This window comes from Melanerpes formicivorus, unplaced genomic scaffold (genome assembly GCF_026170545.1).
Source record: "Melanerpes formicivorus ecotype bairdi unplaced genomic scaffold, bMelFor1.0.p_v2 SCAF_30, whole genome shotgun sequence".
Classification (NCBI taxonomy): domain Eukaryota; kingdom Metazoa; phylum Chordata; class Aves; order Piciformes; family Picidae; genus Melanerpes; species Melanerpes formicivorus.
The window spans coordinates 7294519-7314119 of NW_027142382.1; the positions used below are offsets into that span (position 1 = coordinate 7294519).

Consider the following 19601-nt stretch of genomic DNA (forward strand, 5'->3'; position numbering starts at 1 on the left):
CTGGCGTCAAAGTGACGTCAATGGGCCCGTCTCGGCTTTCGGCGGTGGGCGGGGGGAAGAGGCGGGAGGGAAGGCGGAGTGTGCGTGGAGGGGGGCCGGCAGAGCGGGGCGGCGGGGAGGGGGGGGGCGGGGGGGGAGCCGGGGCATCCCGCGTGCTCCCGCCTGCCCCCCGGCGCACGCACGTACAGACACACACACACACACTCATACATACACACACACACACACATTACGCACACCCTCGCGCGCACACACCCCACCGCGGCGGCGGCGGCGGCACAGCCCGGCGCCAGCAGCCGCGGACATCTCCCGCCCGCCCGCCCGCCGGACAGGTACGACTGCTCAGCGGCTGCCCCGACGGTCTGCACAACGGCCGCGCTTGGCGGCTGTGGGGCGCGCGGGATGGCGGAAGCGCGCGCGCGGGTCCCGGAGCGGCGAACATGCAGCCGGCGTCGGGCGGCCGGGGGTGAGAGGGACGGGAGCCGCTGCGGGCTCGGACGGGGCGGCAGCGGCTTCGGGGACGGGGAGGGAAGAGCCCGGCGAATTGTGAGAGGATTCCAGCGGCCGGGCCCGGGTCTGACGGAGTGTGCTGTGCCGTCTCCGTGCAGGTGCGAGCGCCCGCGTCCCCGGGGCAGTGCGGATGCTCCCCTCCTAAGGCGCGGCGTGCGCGGCTCGCCACCCGCCTAAATCATGGTGATCATGTCAGAGTATACCGCCGTGCCCGCTGCCGGACAAGGCCAGCAGCGGCCTCTGCGAGTCGGCTTCTACGATATCGAGAGGACCTTAGGAAAAGGCAACTTCGCGGTGGTCAAACTGGCCAGGCACAGGGTGACCAAAACGCAGGTGGGTACGGGGCCTGGGGCCGGCGGGGGTATGAGGGATGTGGGGTCTGCAACTTTGCTGGGCCGGCAGTGGTGTGCCGCTTCGGCGAACCTGCTGAAATAAACTCTCGCTGGAGATGAAGGGAAGCGGCAGCGAGCTTCGCAAAGTCCTGCCGTGTTGACCGTACACCGGTAGCTGATGTGGTTGCTCGTACGAGCTTCGAGTTTTCCCTGTGTTCAAGAAAGTTCATGTAAAATCAAAGCCGAGGAAGAGTATGTATGTATAAATAGCATTTCTGAGCGTTATGGTAGGTTAATTGAATTACTTCGCCTTAGTTTGCTAAAAAAGTCCAACAAAACCAAGGATCTTTTGAAGACTTTAGATGGTTTTAATACTTTTCATTCAATATGTATGCTTCAGGAACAAAGAACTTTGGACTCAATGATCTTACAGGTCTTTTCCAACCTAAACCATTCGATGATTCTTAACTTGCAGTGTTACTGTCCTCATTTATTAATGGGCATGCAACTGTATTTGTACTTCTCTGGTGCATGTCAAATCTGTATCAGTCGCTACAGCTGAAAATAGTCTGTTGCAGGGAATCTGTTTTTTCACTGGCATGGGATGGATTAAAAGATTTGCGGAATCCTGTCCAGTGTTAATTTCTGCAGTTCTGTTCGCTACCTTCCGTGTAATCCTTTGACGTAGGAATAAAGCAAAAAAGGAGACGTTCTGTTTTGTGAATTCTGTGCATTTCATAAAGAAACAGAATCAGCTTTGTCAAGTCTGCACTTTTAAGAGCTGCTTTACCTGGGTGTTGTGAGTTGTGTGTACGTTTGTGTGTCAAGGGGCTGTTGTCTTTGTTTTGGTTTCTTTTTTTTTTCAAGAGACCTTAGCAGTAAGAGTTCCTTTTTTTGTAACACCTGGGGTTGCTTTATTTTTATTTTTATCTGCAGGTTGCAATAAAAATAATAGACAAAACAAGGTTAGACCCGAGCAATCTGGAGAAAATTTATAGAGAAGTTCAGATAATGAAGCTCTTGAATCATCCCCATATTATCAAGCTATATCAGGTAAGAGGACAGCTTTGAAGTGTAGTACACAGATGATACCTACTTGTGCTCTTCTGTCGCATATGATTTTACATCAGTTATTTGCAGATGGACTGCATATTGAACTACTTTTTGCAAAACACTTAAAACTGTTGTGTTTGGGGCTGTTTTTTGAGTAGTTTCCCATTCTTTGCTTGAGGTTCTGGTACCTTAGACAGCTTTTTTTACAGAATGTGCTGTAAAATTGACAATTAAGACCAGGCTGAAGTTTCTTTCAGATTGAGGAACTGATTATCTGAACTTCCATAATTAATTTGCCTTTCCTAGCGCCTATGCTTTTCCAGTTTAGAGGGTGGGAACTTCTTAAGTGCTTTTGTTAAGTGGAAGACTTAAAGTTCATGTAGAACAGCAGAGAAGAAAGCATAAAAGTTGAGTTTACCCTGAGTGGAAGGGATTTATGGTCTACGGCAATTAAACCAAATCTATCTAAGCAGGAAGTCTTAGTTACAATCTAATCTAAAAATTGGGAGACAATAAAAAAGGCAGCAAATGTTGGTGTCCTAGAGTGTGTCAAAAATCACCTGTTTTATTGTTCTTTTCCAATCTGTGTAATTTTCAAAGTGGATTTGAAATGTCTTTCCCTTTGTAGAGTTTCACAGTATGAATTTTGGTTCAGATTTGTTCCGTTTCTGTGTGATGGATGTTTTTAGCAGTAAGAACAAATGAATGTGCTGTTCAGAAAGCAGGACCACGTCTGACTAGTGGGCAAGGACTGCTTTGCAAATTCTAAATGTTTGATCTAATAGGCATTTGGTGTAAGTTCCTCTTAATCGTCTTAAACAGTGCCATGTGGATTTAAGAAGATGAGGTATCACAGACTGTCTGGGCCTGGCTAGAAGGGCAGGGGGCAGAGAGGGGATGGATAGACAGATAGATAGGTAGATAGAGAGATAGATGAAGCAGCAGGTCCAGAAATCTGTGTTCAGTAGTAAACACTATTATCAGCTGTAGTCTTACCGTCGAGTTCATTACCTTTAAAAAAACAAAAGGGGAGGAAATAAATTAATATGTAAGGCTGAAGAGCCAGTAAGGCAGGTGCTTGAGCAAGGCTTTTTTGCCTTGACACACATGAAGTGCTTGATACTTAGAGTATTAACCATCATAACAAAAATTACTCTGTGTTAACATCTGACGTCATTGATGCCCATAGGGCAGTATGGGCTATACAGAAACATGCTAACCGTTTGATTGATTTCATGTCAGTGGAATGATGTGGGTGAAAATACTGTTTCAAAGCTTTTAGAAAAGCAGGTTAAATTCCATCTGGTTGAACCACTTCACTTGGTGGAGTAAATGATGTTGGTCATGGACCATAATTTCTTTTCAGTGAAGTTTTCTTTTCTTTGTTATTGTAACTGATGCTTTACCTGTTTGGTGGAGACTGAGGAGCAGGGATGAAATTAGATGACATACCAACGTAGGGTGTGTGTTCTTGTATTATTTCATCATTGTTTTAGTTTCAGCACAGCGTCTTAATTTCATCCAGCTGGCAACTTTCCCAGAACACTTTCCTTCAGTTTTTTAAACTGGGAACCTCTCTTCCTTTGCTCCATGTTTGTTTATTTTCATTTCATGTCTGTGTGTACTCGTAGTGAGGGGAGGACAAGAGTCTTCAAAAAAAGTTACATGTTAGGAGCCTGGAAATTACAGCCTTTGAAGTAGTGTTAATGCTTTTTTGATTGTTTACCTGTTCTGAGCCTTCTGAGCTTCCAAAACAAAATACCTGTTTCTTGAGAGTCCCAATTCCAAGGAAAAACTGTATTTCAAAATCTGAATTGCAACATTTGAGAGATGTGCCATAGTAGCTGAAGATGAATTTGCCCAGCATTTCTCATTCATTGTTTGGGGTTTAGTTTTGGAGGTTTTTTCCTCCAAAGGAAAAAAATAAAAGAGGTATCAAAAGAAGTTGGTGATAGATAGGTGAATGTTGAGCAATATATTGACAGTTGTTGATGTGCATCAAGCACTGCTGTTACACAAACAGCAACCCATTGTCACTTGCATGGGAGCCTTGCCATGTCCCCAGCCAATACCAAATGGGAGCAGGATATTTGATACTACTTGATTTGTCCAAGTTGCAAATCTCTCTCCAGATCTGCGTGCCTCCTAGCCCTGAAACAAGGGTGACTTTATGTGAACTCTTAAGTGTCTTCTCATGTTCAAAATACATCAAATGGGTTGTAAAACTGCATATTAATAAAATAAAGACAAAAGGAGTTCAGGGAAGTGTATGGAACTATCAAAATGCTCATCAGTTGTCTTGTAGAGATTAGGAGGCATAGTAACGGTGAGAAGAACAATGTACATGTGCCTACATATATATTAGCATGGGGAGCCATTGTATATTGTAGGCACATAAGCATTGATTTGTTATCTTTTTCATTACCAGTTTGCTTGGAAAGAACAAAATTTGATGCCTTTTACTGCCAGTTGCTGTGGCAAGTAAATATTTGAGCTGATACATTTAAGAATACACTTAAGAAAATGAATGAGGCTACAGAGGTCTGCATTTTTCTTAAGCATCTCCTCTTGTGTCTTCACAGGTTATGGAGACAAAGGATATGCTTTACATTGTTACTGAGTTTGCAAAGAATGGAGAAATGTTTGGTAAGTTCTCACCACTGGAGCTAATAATCCTTAAGGTTTAGAAACCATGTCTTTATTGTCATCCCTGAGTTATATATATAGATACGTATAGATGTATAATTTGATTTAAAATCCATGGTTGACATTGTCAGCTGTCAAACGTTGAGTACATTGCCTGCAGGATTATGAAGAATTTCCCCCAGGTGTTTCTAAATTTTGTGCCTCTTTCATTTTATCTTGCAGATCATCTGACCTCCAATGGGCACTTAAGTGAAAGTGAAGCGCGGAAGAAATTCTGGCAGATTCTTTCAGCGGTGGAATATTGTCACAGCCACCACATAGTGCACAGGGATCTCAAGACAGAGAACCTTCTTCTGGATGCTAACATGAATATCAAGTTAGCAGGTAATAAGAAACACAGGGTTACTCTGTAAACCGCATTAGGCATGTAGTCAAATTCAGTCCCCCTAGGGTGCTCCTATAATGTATTTATGGTAACTAAAAATAAAACAAAAGGTACTGATACTTCTCTGAACACATCCTCTGGACAAAAGAGAACAGTTTAAATGAATAGGCAGACAACAAAGCGATGCATCTGTTCCCTTCTCCATTTTCTACTACTTCTGAAGTATTAGGATGTGTTTGAGTGATGTCTTAGCCCAAACTTTTGTTTTCATTCCAGATTTTGGCTTTGGAAACTTCTACAAGTCGGGAGAGCCTCTCTCTACTTGGTGTGGAAGCCCACCCTATGCAGCTCCAGAAGTTTTTGAAGGCAAAGAATATGAAGGACCTCACCTTGACATATGGGTGAGCTTGCAAATCGCATTTTGCACTTCATGACGACCTGCAAGCTTTCAAAATCATTATTTCTACTGGAGTTACTGATATGCTACGCTGTTTTCTATTGACAGAGCCTTGGGGTGGTGCTGTATGTACTTGTCTGTGGTTCTCTGCCTTTTGATGGACCCAATTTGCCAACTCTGAGGCAGCGAGTGCTGGAGGGGCGGTTCCGCATCCCTTACTTCATGTCCGAAGGTGCTTTTTTCAGATTCTTAATGTTAGATAAGGGGCTACAGATAAAGGAATAGCTACCCTGTTCCTTCTTGGGACAGTGACAGATGGGATTGGTTTTGCAGATGGAAATTACTTTGTCTTTTTGTGTCCAGTAATTTCTGTAGAGCAGCACTTATAGCTGAGGGGCTGGTTGCACGCATTGTCTTTTCTGTGATCTATTTTATGGTGTATCTGAAAGGCTGTCATTTTCTTTCTTAGAGTATCTCTATGGGTTACAGAACTACTTGACACTAGCTGGAGAAATAATCACTTTAAAAAGAGTGAAATCAGGATTTTAATGAGACTAGCCTACAATGCTGAGATGGGTGCAGTTATAAGACGTTTAAACTATGCAGATGGGGTGTGTTTCAGTGTGGCTGGGTGGTCAAGGAGAGCAGAATTAGTGGGTCCTAGCACTGTTTCTTGAGTAGTCCAACAGTCTGGTGAGAAAAAGGAACTCAAGAGTGTTATCACCTCTCTCTGCCTTGAACTTGAAAATGAGCAAATGTACCTCTGTCTTCCAAGTGAAGACTATCTTTTGAAGTCTGACCTTTAATCCTGGTTGTAAACAAATGCGCAGTGTATATGGACCAGGAAGTTGTATGTGATGGGTTTCTGTATTAAACTACCTATTTTAAGTGGATGTACTAGAGCACCCAAAACTCTCTATCCTACAAGCTGCAAGGCCATCTGAAACGTGCTGCCATCCAGTACAGCTTCATTTCCTGCAGTGAAGGGTTACATTTGTGAAATGTATGTGGACATCTCTTGTGCTGTTTTGAATATCTAGTAGTTAGATCAGGCATCCACTGCTCAGAAACCTCTAATTCCTGCTGTCATAGACATCACACTGTTGCTGGGAAGGTTTCTTAGCAGTGACCTGGGGCTGAGCTGTTATTTTTACTCCTCTCTCATGAGTTTGTCTTTGTCATCCAGACTGTGAAACACTAATCCGACGGATGTTGGTTGTGGACCCAACCAAGCGAATAACCATTTCCCAAATAAAGCAGCACAAGTGGATGCAAGCTGACCCGTCTCTTCAACATCAGCAGTCTTTGTCCTTCTCCATGCAAAACTACAACTCCAACCTGGGTGACTACAATGAGCAGGTCCTTGGGATCATGCAAACCCTTGGCATCGACAGGCAGAGAACTATTGAGGTGAGAAATGCTTGCCCCTTAGATACGTCTTCCGTGACTATCAGAATGCCGGTGGTGCAGTCATATACATGTTACTCAGTGACTAGCCTTTGATTCAGTGTCACAGTGTAGTAAAATCTTCACTGCCCTTCTGGGCTTTTATTTATTTTTTTGAGTATGCTATTATGAGGCCTTAGTGATGAATTTTGGCTCCTTAAGTCTTGAGTTGCCTGTAACTCAAGGGTCCTTTCAATGTCTTCTAGTCTCTGCAAAACAGCAGCTACAACCATTTTGCTGCGATTTATTACCTGCTCTTGGAGCGCCTCAAGGAGTATCGAAGCAGCCAGCTCTCGAGTCGGCCAGCAACTGGCCGTCAGCAAAGGCCAAGGAGCTCTGAGATCAGTAACGTTGAGGTAAGCAAGGTCATTACTTACTGAGAAGCTGTCCCTGTTAGATCTGTTTCTTCTGCCCCTTGCTATGGGAAAATACGAGATTGTAGCTCTCAGGCTTCTGAAAACCAAACCTGGTTTTGATGTCCTCTGATAGGACACAGTCTCCTGCTCTTCATAAGGAGGGTGACTGAATACTAATGGCCTGTTAGGGAAGAAGTGTCTGAGGGCCATGGTCCAAAGAATAGTCTGCCTCCAGTGCAGGTCAATAATGAGCCAGGTTAGGTGTCTCAGAAATTTTCCCTCATATGCATGTGTCAGTTACTGTTGTTACTTGCCCTGTAGGATCCTCAGAAGTACTCCATGAGTCAGTTTGTGTGGTTCTCTGACATTCTTTTTCTTTTCTTTACCCCTACTCACTTTAAAGTGTGCTCTGGGTTCCCTTTCTGATTGTACTTGCAGTTAAATTGCCTAACTTAGGAGAAGGAGTTCTGTGTTTGTGTTGGCACTGAAGGGTCAGCTTGGTTAATTTTTGTAGAAAATATGTGGAGAAAGCATGATGGAGGGTGGCAGAAGGTGGCTTTGAAATCCCTTGAGCCTCTAGTGTCTGAAAAGTCATTTGGAACTGCAGTATGTGTGATGCCTTCTGTGCGTCAATATCACTCTCCAGATGCCTCAGGAAAGCCTCACTAGTGAAACCCTGCGATCATCTCTGCTTTACCAGCAACCTCAGAGCCTGATTCAGCCATCCTTGCAGGCAGAAATGGACTGTGACATCAACAGTCCAATACAGGTTGGTGTTCTCAGCTAAACTCCTTAATTCCCGCCGCCCTCCCCCCCTTCCCCCTCCCCAGCCCTTGTTCTGCCAATCCAAAACAACAGTGGTTGTGACTCTGTTGTTTTCTCTCTCCAGTCTTTGGCTTGGTGTAACAGTAGCATCTGAAACAGTGCAGCTACTGGAGGCATGACACAGGGCTGTGGAGGGTATGAAAAGGTAGCATAGAAATAAGCAGAAGACCCTTCATTCTGTGGTCTGACATGTTTTGCAGCCTGTGTTCTTTCCTGTGGATCCCAACTTCAACGGGCTCTTCCGGAACCGCTCCATCTCCCCCAACAGCCTTCTGGAGACCACCATTAGTGAAGAAGTAAGGCAGGACAAGGAGCTGGAAGATGAAATTAAGGCATATGACCACCCCATTCGCATCCCTAGCAACACTAGCAGGAGGCACACGCTGGCTGAAGTGACCACTCATTTCTATCAGCATGCTCCTCCATGTAAGTAAGTCTGGGAAAGGTAAAGGGTGTCCATAGCTGGGGAAAAGGATAGAGAAGGAGTTCCATAGCTGACAGATGCCTGGGGAGTTTGTGCTGATTTTATCTTCACTGAGATAGGAAGGCCCAGAAAAGAGGTCTGTATTCAGCTCTCTGTAGTTCTGTGATCCCACAAATAAGCATGGCCCTTAAGGAAGAGATGCTGCACTGTTACATTTCTTCTATATCACTTTAGAGGGGAGCATTCTCACAAGCAGAACCTGACTCTTTCTGCTTGTTTCTGCTGTCATACTGGGGAAGGTGGGTATGCCCAAATTTAAAACCAAGGTCATCACTAACTGTATTTGATACACATCAGAACCCTGTGAACTAGATGAACAAAACTGTTCACAAAATGATCCAGAGTCAGAGCTGTTGTGTTAAAGAAATGCTGTAGGCCTGATCCAGCATAGCTGAGTTGGTGGTGCTCAAGTCGCTGGCAGAGCTCTGCCAGCTGGACGGGAGCCCAGTCTTAGGTTACTTGTTGATGACCCTTTGCTGGAGTCAAGCCCTTCAACAACAGGAGCACCTCTTCAGCTTATAGGTGCTTATTAGTGGCAGCGTAGGTGGGCAGAAGGCTCTGATGTCATGTTTGTTCCTTCCTGTACTCATCTTGGGAATGCTCTTTCTCTCCTTTCTTCCCCTCCATAGGTATAGTCATTTCCTCTTCTGCAAGCCCCACAGAGGGAACTAGTTCAGACAGCTGCCTTACTTCATCTTCAAATGACAGCTCAGTGGCCCTGAGCAGCTGTTTGGCAGGTCAAGTAATGACGGGGAGTCCAGCCACAGCTAGGATGACATCGTCCTTCCTAGCTTCCCAGTCTGACGCTCCAGTGTTACAAGCTCAAGGCTGCATGGGAGGGGCTTCTCTCCTGCCTGTCAGCTTCCAAGAAGGAAGACGAGCATCTGATACCTCATTAACTCAAGGTAATGCCTTCCTTGCTTTATTGCTGGGGGACTGCACTGTTCCAGCTGCCACTAGAAAAGGGTGGCATACAGGGATACTTTCTTGCCCATATTGGTGTTAGACAAAGACCGGTCACCTGGCTATTCTGCTTCTTGTATTCATGGTCCCTGAGGGAGAGTTGGATGCCCTGAGGAAAGTACCTAGATGAGAGGTTCTCAGATACTGATTCAGCCTGCCCATGAAGATATTTCTGCTGCTGTGAGTGGGATGGCAGGCTCCGCCTTCCTCCTAAAATACAGAGTGCACAACATCATGGTTTCTGTTGGGTTTTTCGTTTGCTGTGCATGTGTCCATCTCCACAAGGATGCAGCTGTCTCAAAGCCTGTTGTGTTACATAAACTTTGCTCTGACCGTGAGGCAGAGGGGTGAACATCAACTGAAGAGTCACAGTGTCTGCTAGCACAGTTCTCACACAAATGAAGGCGACTGCCCAGAGAAGCTGATCTGTACATAGGCTCCTAGGCAAATACTGAGGAGGATTAAAGTGCATTTCTTTTCCTCATGTCCCACAGGCTTGAAGGCTTTTAGGCAGCAGCTGCGGAAGAACGCACGAGCCAAGGGGTTTCTCGGCTTGAATAAAATCAAAGGCTTTGCTCGGCAGGTGTGTCAGTCCTCCTCATCTCGGGCAGCACGGAGTGCCATGAGCCCTTTCCAGCACACACAGCCCAACACCTGCATGTACAGCAGCAGTGGGAGCAGCAGAGAAGGAAGAAGCCTCTTGGAGGAGGTGCTACAGCAGCAGAGGTGAGAAGCTGGCCCAGAGGAGTTTTGCTGTTTTCGTTTGGTTTACTTTGGTTAGGGGCAAGCAAGGAGGAGTAGACACAGCAAAAGAAGTTGGGGAGTTTGGTCACTGGGGATTCCTATTCTCCATCTTCACCACGTGGCAGCATGTAAACTGCTTGGCTTCCTTTGTGGCTTCCTGCCCTGGCACACGTAGCGCAGGACGTGCACTGCCACTTTAAAAATCCTGACGCCAAATATTTGGAGGTTGGTGAATGGAGAAGCAATTTGGTACCGTGGGGAAAAACATTACTTCTCCCCATTGCAAGCTGTGTTTTCCTTTGTTAGTTTTGGGAATGATTTCTTTCCTCCTCTGCCTCCTCCTGTAATTTTCTCATGGCAAGGAAGTGAGACCTTGTAATTTGGAAAAGTTACAGCCCACAAAGGAGGCACAGTTCCAGTGGCCTCAAATGTCATGTCTGGTGGCACCTCTTCATTCCCATAGAAGCAAGATGGAAAATGGAATTTCCGGTTTATCTGCACACGTTGTCTGTAGAACATCTATTATTAGCAGGCCAAATGGTGACTAGATAACCTTCTGGTGATAGTCACCCTCTGCAGCGTGAGGAAAAGCTGAGTGAAAATGCATTGACATGGTCAGCTGGCTCTAATTGTTCTGGATGGGCAAGGGGAGGTTTGGTAGATAGAAGGAAACAAAGGGGAAAGTTGTGGTCAGGGTTAAGAGCCAGAGAGAAGGAAGAAAAATGTTAAACCATCCTAGCAGTACAAATTAACCTCTTCCACTCTTGGATTTTGTTCAGAATGCTTCAGCTCCAGCATCACCAGCTACTCCAGACAGTTTGTCCACAGGCTTCTCAGGCATCTGCAACAAATGGCATCCCCTCTTCAGATAGCATGGGTACCTGCAAAGCAGCCAATTCTCTTCTGTTGTCAGAGCTACAAAGAGAGAACTCATTTGAGCTGGCCTTTGCTGGCAACAGCCAACTGCTCCAACCTCACTTCTTTGGTGTCAGCGTGTCACCAGTGTCCTCAGCAGCTCACCTTTTAGACACACACCTGTACATCAGCAGCAATGTTTCTCCAGTTGGCACCACTTTCTCTCAGCAACAGAGTTTCTCTGTGCAGTCTCCAAGCTGTGACACTGTCACTCTGCAGCATGGGGACTGTGAGATGGAGGACCTGACTTCCAACCAGCTAGGGAAGTTTGTCCTGGTCAAATGAGAACCCCAGTTGCTGCAGCGCACCCTGCTCTCGTTGTGAAGAACTTTTACCACTGTTCCATGGCCTGTGTGGGTCCATGGTTGGCTGGTGTCATGTGGAGGAGTGACTCTCAGAAGCAATAAATTTTGAAGTATGTGAAGAGGCTGTCTGGCTCAGAAAGCTAGCAACTTTACAGAACTGAAACAAGCAATATGTATGTCTTTTTGCTTCTACTATTCTTGCACTGAACAAATATGAATAGAAACTGAATTTTTTAAAGGAAAAATAATGATGGGGTAGGTGGGTGGGGCATTTGTGGGGACAGGGAGGGATGTGGTTGGGGAAGATCTCTTTGGTACTGTACTCAAGTCAGACCAATACAGCTCTGCTGTTATGCAAGATTAGCAGCTGTCAGTAGTGGTGACACAGCAGGGAGAGGCTTTCAAAGAAGGGACCAGAGCCTCCCTTTTTCACAATATTCATTTATGGGTTTGTGAAGATGATTACCTCTTTTAAAGAAAATAAACAGAAAACCAGTGGCATGCAGCATCATGCATTCATAGAAGACAAAAATGGAAGCATTGCCATTTGCCATTTGTTGGGGGTTTTTCCCTCCTGTTAAAGGCTCGTTTTATTTAAAGGAACCAACATCCCCATTCCACACCTCCGAGATAACTTACACTTTAGATAAAAACTGTGAATTCCTTGCTTGATACATCAGCTGGAAAAGCATAAAAGGCCCTTCTAATTAGTACAGAAGCAAGTAATCTGTTGAAAATGCATCCCTTGATGTCACAGTCCGAACTGCATAATGCCTGGTCTCTTGCAGGGATGTTTGTTTGGGGGCGTTGTGCGCGTGTGTGCGTGTGTAAATACCCACGCTGCACACACACACACACACACACACACACACACACACAAATATTTTGTCAGTCTGAATAATCTTTAGGAATCTTTTTATAAATGCTAAGTGTTTTTTCATATTCTTGCAGAGGCACTGAGGAGGGAAGCATTAGTACCGGTGTGGTGATGGGAAGGGTTTTCCTTTTCAAAAGCCCTCCCAAAGGTTGCCTACAAAGTTGCCTGAGGGGTATTTCGTAGTGCTGCACATTGTTATTTCTGCTGCTAATTATGTTTTTAAGCATTTCATTATCAGGGTCCAAACAGAACTGACTCTTGGGGAAATGTGCAATATTGAGGTTATAATTATATACTGACAAACACAAAAGGAATAGGCTAGAACAGACTTCTACTCTAAAGGAGTACAGCTATTTCTGAACAAAACTGTATTAAAAGTGAGTAAGACAGCACAATCTTTGGGTGTTTGTTTTTGGTTGCTTTGGTTTTGGCATATTAGCGCAATGAGGTTTTGGGTTAGGTAGGTGTTTTTTCGTATGGTTTTTAATGCTGTATATGTATATAAATAGGAAGCAGAAAACTACATAAGACTAGTCATTTTTTTATACTTTGTAATATGCTTAGATTGTGTTTCTGGTCTAAACCCCACTCTCCTCTCAAGGCAGAGCTTGACTTCCATTGGTATCAGCAGGGGTTGTGCTCAGGCACGAAGGGGAGAGCAGACCACGCTCCTAACAGAAACGACTCGGGTAGGGCGTGCAAAGTTTGGAAGCAGGTGAGCAAACAGTGAGCCAGCTTGGCTGGAAGCTGCCATCTGAATGTCAGAACATAGCTGCAGTCTGTCTAAATGCTTCAAGGACCCATCTCCCTAGTGTGACACAGGGTGCCTTCAAGTTACCTTGGCTTCATGCAACCTGCAGTATTACACGTTTGCAAATACCTGTTTGGGTTTTCTTTTTGTTTGTTTTGTTTTTAAAAAAGAAAAAAGCCAAAGATTGACCAGGTTAATTGGTGGGAGTAGCAAGGATTGAAGACGTCATGTGGCTCTGTCTGTGGCTCTCCATAAATGACCTCTTCTATCTGTACGTCGTATCTATGTGTCTATGGTGGTGCATCTCCAGCTTGCCGCTGCTGCTGTGTGGTTTGGAAGCTTTGAAATGAGAGAACATTAGTTGGATTTCTGTAAATGAGTGGTGCCTTGCAGCAGAAAAAAACACCAAAGTCTCATGCTCATTGGTAGTGGTTTAAAAAGGAAAAACCACAAAAAAACACCCAACAGCAAACCTCCCCCCCCACCCCAAAAACCAGATTGCATGGGGATGGCTGGTGGAGGGCAAGGAGAAGCCAGCTCATCACAAAGCAGCAACTTTGCCTTCAGTTTTGTAAGGGGTAGCACACATACTTAAACCAGAGTTTCCTCTTCAGCATTTGTTTTGTTTAATGCCATGGATCAAAAGGCCACAGATTCTTTTGGTTCCTGTCCTGAGCAATGACAAGCACTTTACTTTCATAGTTTTCTTTGGGGTTTTTTGGTTTGTTTGTTTTGGGTTTGGGTTTTTTGTTTGTTTGTTTGTTTGTTTGTTTGTTTTTTTCCTCCAATTGCTGTAGAACCTCTTTGGAATTCTTGCTGGAGCAGAAAGAGGTCGTTTTAAAAGTTTGGGGTTGTTTTTTTTTTGTAGATACCTGGACAGTGCTGTTCTGCAGACCGCAATGCAATAGGGTATTTAAAGACACTACATGATTGGTTTAATTAAGATGTATAGTTTATTTTTTATCAGACTGAGCAATCATTTTATTTCTTATGTTAAAAATGAGAGGTGTACACCACAATGATTAGTCAATGTGTTTTATTTAATATTTAAATAAAAATGTTTTAAAATTGTTGTCCTGCAGCTGATTCTGTGACGCATTTTCTCTTGATACGCACACATGACTTAGATAGTTAAGACTCATTTTAAAGCCTAAGTCCATAGGACATTACTGACACTTTCTATTACATACTAAATGAAGAGGAATGGCAGGCTCACAAATCTGATAATGGGATATTGAGCCTTTCACTGGTAGGCAATCTGTCTGAATCTAACCCAAGTCCGTAGTAATCGGGTTATAAAATCTGACAGCAAGAGAGGTCGGTGGAGTGGAAATGGTCAAGCATGGTTTAGTCGTTACCAGATGAGCACTCTGTCCATGTCACCTTGCTCTGAAAGAGGTCCCAGCCAGATTAAGGCAGTGACGGAAAAAGAGCACAGGGGGAAAGAGAGGGAGGGAGAGATTCCAGGGGTGATGGCTCTTCTCCTTCAAAATACAATTTGAGAATTAAAGCGTTGGAAAGGTACAGGCTGAGCAGGCCTGGCAATGTGTGCAACTTGCTGCCCGCTGCTGTGGAGATACCTTGGCTGGCTTTGAACAGGCTTGCTGCTGCGACTGCGTGCTGCAACTATGCTGTGGCTGCAGGTGGGGATGCGCATCAGCTCTAGGAATAGCAGCTGTGAGAGCACCCAGAGCAGCTGACTGTAGACTGAGACAGTGGGAATGAAGTTAGTGATGTTATTTACCGAGCGTGGGCTGGAGAGGAAACATCCAAAGGGAGAGGATGGGGGTGGGTGGCAGGAGGCTGGATGGAAAAGGGGCCTGTGGGGCCATGCTGGGGGGAGAGTGGAGAAGATCAGCCTGACCTTGCTGCTTAGACTGTGGAACTGGGTTCTCAGTCCCTGCTGCAGTTTCACTCCACTCACTGTTTTATTTTGCACCTTTGAGAGACGTGCATAGCACTGGGTTTGAGAAGTAGAAGAGTGTGTGTACTGGGCGTGAGAGGTAGAAGGCTTTGTGTTCTGCACATAGTCAGAATGAGGACCAGGAAGTGTTTCACCTGCAAAGGGACCCCTAAATGTTTGATACCTCTGGTTTAACCTGGCAAATGCTCAGCAAAATAAAGGATAATTCTTTTCCCAACAAAAAATGGTGGGGTTTTTTTTTTGGGAAACCCCCCAACCAACAAAACCAAATAACAACAACAACAAACAACCAAGAAAACAAGCCAAAAAAAACCCCACCCCAAACCCTCCTCCAAACAACAACAAAAAAGAACCCAACAAACAACCCTAAACCAACCAACCAAACCCCAACCCCCCCTTAGATCCTCCCTCTGAAGTTTTTCTTTTCAAATCCACCTCTCACATTTTGAAAGAAGAGGCAAATGGTGGGAAGGTAAATCTAGAAAGTAAATCAAAAGCCTGGGGGCAACAGAGATAATACTTATTTTACTTTCTAAAGAAGTTGCTTGCTGAGCTGGAATTCATGGAGCTCTGCGTGCATTTACTCTTGAACTAGGAGAAAAGTGCCGTGCACAGGTTTTCCTGGAGCTGTGCCTTCAGTGTGACCATCCAAAGTTAGGAACTTTGCAGCTACTGAAAAGAAATAATGGAAGCATTCTTAATTAGTTTGAATCTAGCTTTTAGTATGACCTGGTGTAAGAATAATCCTAGCTGCTGTTTTCAGCTGGGTTCTCAGGGCATTATTTTAAACCCCCAGTAATTCTGGGAAATCTCAGAAAGTTGCTTCTTAATGGATATAAATCAGTGCAGCTCCACCAGCTTCCACTGACATCACTGACCCTTGTGTATAGAGGGATCTTGACAGCATCGTGATTTCTGAGAAATGGTAGGAAAAACATGAACAAAGAAACCCTGGGACCCTGGACTCAGTTTCCATGTGTACAGTTTCACTCTTGGTGCTTTAGTCACTCTCTTCACGCCTGCCCTCTGAAATCTGTCTCTGCTCCTGTTTACCACATTTGGTTTTGTCTTTAATATCTCTCAAGATGCTGTTTTTCTTGGCTTCGTTTCTCACATTACAGCTTGGTACCTAGTTCCTTTTCCTTGCTTTCTCAGTCCAGGATTGGTGTTTTTCCCCTGCTTTCAGAGGGAACAGATGCTGTCAAGTTTAGCATAGCCCCAAAAGTGAATGATCAAACCTTGGGTTTTTTGAGTTTGGTTTTGTGTGTTGTTTTTTTTGGTGTGTGGGGGGGTGTTGGTATATTTTTGTTTTTAAAGGAAATGCTTAGAGCTGGCGGGAGATGCCAGACTGGCAGCAGTGAAAAACACAGGATGTTTTTGCACAGAGCAAGCCAGGCACAGACAGCAAGCTGAGCACTCTGGTGCCGGCGTGGTCCAGCCATGGTAGCAAGGGATTCTCACCTGCCCCTCTCCTCCTGCCCTCTGGCAGGGAATGCATAACTTGTCCCCAGATCCATGACCTCCTTTGCTGTGTACAGAGCAGCAGTCAGTGAGGAAAGGGCTCCCTCACGGTGAAAGTCATCATCATGTAATGCTGGCCTGTGTCAGTCAGCTGGAAAGGAGAAGCGGCAGAAGGGAGAGCAGTTGAGCGTACAGAGTGATGGTGCATGAGATAGGAAGTGATCAGTGCTGTTTCACTCCTCCTGCAAAGTGAGAACGAGGCACGCTTCATGCAATGAAGGAGAATTAATTTAAGAACTGATAAAAGGAAATATGTGCCTCAGGAGGACATTGATTCAAATACGGTTGCTGGCTTATTTCATGACTGCTAACTATTTTCAGTGGTGACAGTTAAATCAATGATAAAGGTAATCCACTGTCATGGTTTATGGGTTTGGCAGAGCATCTGTGGAAGATCAGGAAAGAACTGGTCTACAGTACAGATTTCCAGGGGCGTGATAGATAGATTTTTTAGGACAGAAATGTCTTTCTCCCAGGGTATCAAATGTTAGCACCTACCAAAGGCAAGACATTCATGTGAGGTGAACAAACTTGATCATTCCCTGCAATGAATTCCAGTCTCTTAATACACATCTTATATCATATGTAATGTCTTAGGCAATGCTAGTGGATCAAACCAAAGGCCCAGCTAATCAGGTAGCTCATTTCAGAAGCAAACTCTTAGGGAAAGGGTCTAAGGATGGCCCAAGCAAACACAATCCCTTTGTGGTATTACCAGCTCAGACTGTGGTTAGGGGAATTTCAGACTGGCATCTGGGTCATTGTGTTGAACAGCTGCAGATGGATTGAGCCTCCAAGAATTTGTCTAACTTCTTTTTGAATTCTTTTATACCTCTGGCCTTCACAGCATCCTGTGACCATGAGTGCTGTAATTTGAATTTGCATAATGAAAAACGGCCACAAAGAGCAACAAAGCTGACGAGAAGGGCAACAAAGCGGGTGAAGGCCCTGGATCATAAATCTTAGGAGGAGTGGCTGAGGAAGCTAGGATTGTTTGGCCTGGAGAAGAGGAGGCTGAGGGGGGAGTCCCCATTGCTCTCTACAGCTCCCTAAAAGGACGTTACAGTGAGGTGGGTGTTGGTCTCTTCTGCTTAGTATCATGTGGTAGAATGAGAGGAAATGACCTCAAGTTGTGCTGGGTGGGGTTTAGATGGGATATTAGGAAAGATTGTTTGGTGGAAGAGTGGTCAGGCACTGGAATAGGCTGCCTAGGGAGGTGGTAGGATCACCATCCCTGGAGGTGTTCAAAAAATGTGTAGACATGGCACTTTGGGACATGGATTAATGGATGGTGTGGTGTTAGGTTGATGGTTGGACTTGACAACCTTAGAGGTCTTTTCCAAATGAAACTATTCTGCGACTCTATGGTTCTGTGATGGTGTGAGAGAAATATGTCCTTTTCTTCGTATTAGGCCTCCCTCCCAATAGATTGGGTTGGGATGCCTTTCTCTTGTTATGACAAGTAATGCTTTGCTGTTCACACCTCTGCACTGCTCAAGAATTGTCAGGACCTTTCTCACATCACATCACTGTGGAGGTGACTGAGCAGAAGCCTGCCTGCTGATGGAAACTACTGCATGTTTCCATGTCATCTCTTCTGCATCTTTACCAATTCTTCTACATCTTCCCCAGTCTGTGCAGACCTGCACCATGTCTTTGAGGCAGGGGTACCCTAGAAGTGGTCAATTTTCATTCTTTCTTTATTCTGGAGTCACTCCTAAAGCTCTTCTTTTGCCTTATTGGCAACTGTTGAGCAGTGAGCTGCACTTTTCAGCTAACTCTGTGGCTCTGGGGTTCCCTGGCTGCTGTTAATTTAGAGCCCCTGATGGTCCTTGTATGGCTATGGTTGGTGTACCTCTTGCTAATTGCTTTGTATTTGCTACCAGTGAGTTTCATAAGTCATTCATTAACCTGCCATTCTGCTTGCTGAGATCACTCAGCACTTGGTTGCATTTGAGTCTTTTATGGCTATGCCAGATCTTGACACAGATGCAATTGCAATGCCTAAGATTGTAGTCTGCACACTTTGTCTTTTCTCATTCTATCACCTATTTTACTATTCTACTGTTCATTATAGTTCCTACCAATTCACCTTGCCCAGCTTTCCAGCCCACAGGTGTCTCCATGGCATCTAAAAACCCTTTTAAAAAGATTAATGTAACATTTACCACCTTCCATTCCTGTGGTGCCTCACCATTTCAGCATCTGCTGTGGTACTGTACTGAATAGATCAGCAGTTTCAAGTCTGAATTCCCTCAGAGCTCTTGTGCGAAACTGTCTGTCCCTAGCAATCTGTTAATACTACTTTTATTCTTTTATCCTAAAATCTTAACAACTGACACTTCAGTTCTCGAAAGTTTCTGAGGCTCTTTCCATGTGCAGCCAGCCACTGGACTGGGGCTGGATTGGGGCATGAAATAAAGCAGAAATATCATGAGTGGACAGAATGGTTTGCATAGCCAGTGGCTGAGCCAGGCAGTTTACATGCTGTCTCTTTTGCACCTCACAGGCAGATGACAGAGAAGTGGCAGCAGGGTGGGCACCTGAGAGCAACCAGTTCTGCCTTTTGGCTCCCTTGTTACATCCTCCAAAGATGTCCAAGCCTTTCTTCCTTCACTGTATTTACAGAGACACAGGGCTGAATTTATGGATTGCTTCCTCAGCTGATGCAAACTGGCGCTGCTAGATCAAAGCTAATGCAGTGATGCTGCTTTATGATATAAATGCTATTAACAGCACATTAAGGCTCTGACCTCCAGAGCCAGGCAATCTCATTCTTTGTTTCTTCAGCCACTGAGGCAGTGAATTTAGATTATTTTTGATGGAGCTTTTATTGCATCATGCTGGGGTGTTTTTTTAGTTCCTCTCTGTCTTACATCTCTTTCCGCTACCCTGGGCAACTGTTTTTTCACCAGTTCTTGGTTTATTCTGTGACAACAAAAATATCTTAGCCAAGAGCTGGAAGGGATTGAAAAAATTCTAGCTAAGTGGTTCTATTGCTTCTCCTTGCTGATATTTCTTTCTCATTTCCTGGTAAGGTAACATCATTATCATTTGCTGAACTCATCTACACAATCCATAGGTAGATAGGTGCTTAGGGCCTTTCACCCCCATTATCCCCAGCCACCTACTGGATTTCCAGGTCTTGGAACATCTTGGAAAAACTG

At 44.8% G+C, this 19601-nt stretch overlaps 1 protein-coding gene across 2 annotated transcripts; it reads left to right on the forward strand.

Annotated features, from left to right (window-relative positions):
- The first annotated feature begins 164 nt into the window (after nucleotides 1–164).
- On the forward strand, nucleotides 165–14070 carry SIK1 (salt inducible kinase 1). 2 transcript variants are annotated; one of them, XM_068155176.1, is made up of 14 exons: nucleotides 165–332; nucleotides 609–843; nucleotides 1779–1895; nucleotides 4478–4541; nucleotides 4764–4925; nucleotides 5203–5327; nucleotides 5432–5555; nucleotides 6510–6733; nucleotides 6976–7125; nucleotides 7772–7894; nucleotides 8151–8376; nucleotides 9064–9339; nucleotides 9892–10123; nucleotides 10921–14070. In XM_068155176.1, the coding sequence occupies exons 2-14, from the start codon at nucleotides 691–693 to the stop codon at nucleotides 11339–11341; spliced, it is 2397 nt and encodes a 798-aa protein (XP_068011277.1). In that variant the 5' UTR covers nucleotides 165–332; nucleotides 609–690; the 3' UTR covers nucleotides 11342–14070. The 2 variants fall into 2 exon arrangements, with proteins under 2 accessions (XP_068011277.1, XP_068011278.1); XM_068155177.1 differs by lacking the exon at nucleotides 165–332 and having other exon boundaries at nucleotides 519–843.
- The last annotated feature ends 5531 nt before the right edge of the window (nucleotides 14071–19601 follow it).

What these genes read in the sequence shown, in the direction of transcription:
- SIK1 (XM_068155176.1), top strand. Translation starts at nt 691, where the DNA reads ATGGTGATCATGTCAGAGTATACCGCCGTGCCCGCTGCCGGACAAGGC. An exon ending in ACAGGCAGAGAACTATTGAG is followed by an intron (nt 6,734 to 6,975) that starts GTGAGAAATGCT and finishes AATGTCTTCTAG; the next exon opens with TCTCTGCAAAACAGCAGCTA. An exon ending in TGATACCTCATTAACTCAAG is followed by an intron (nt 9,340 to 9,891) that starts GTAATGCCTTCC and finishes CATGTCCCACAG; the next exon opens with GCTTGAAGGCTTTTAGGCAG.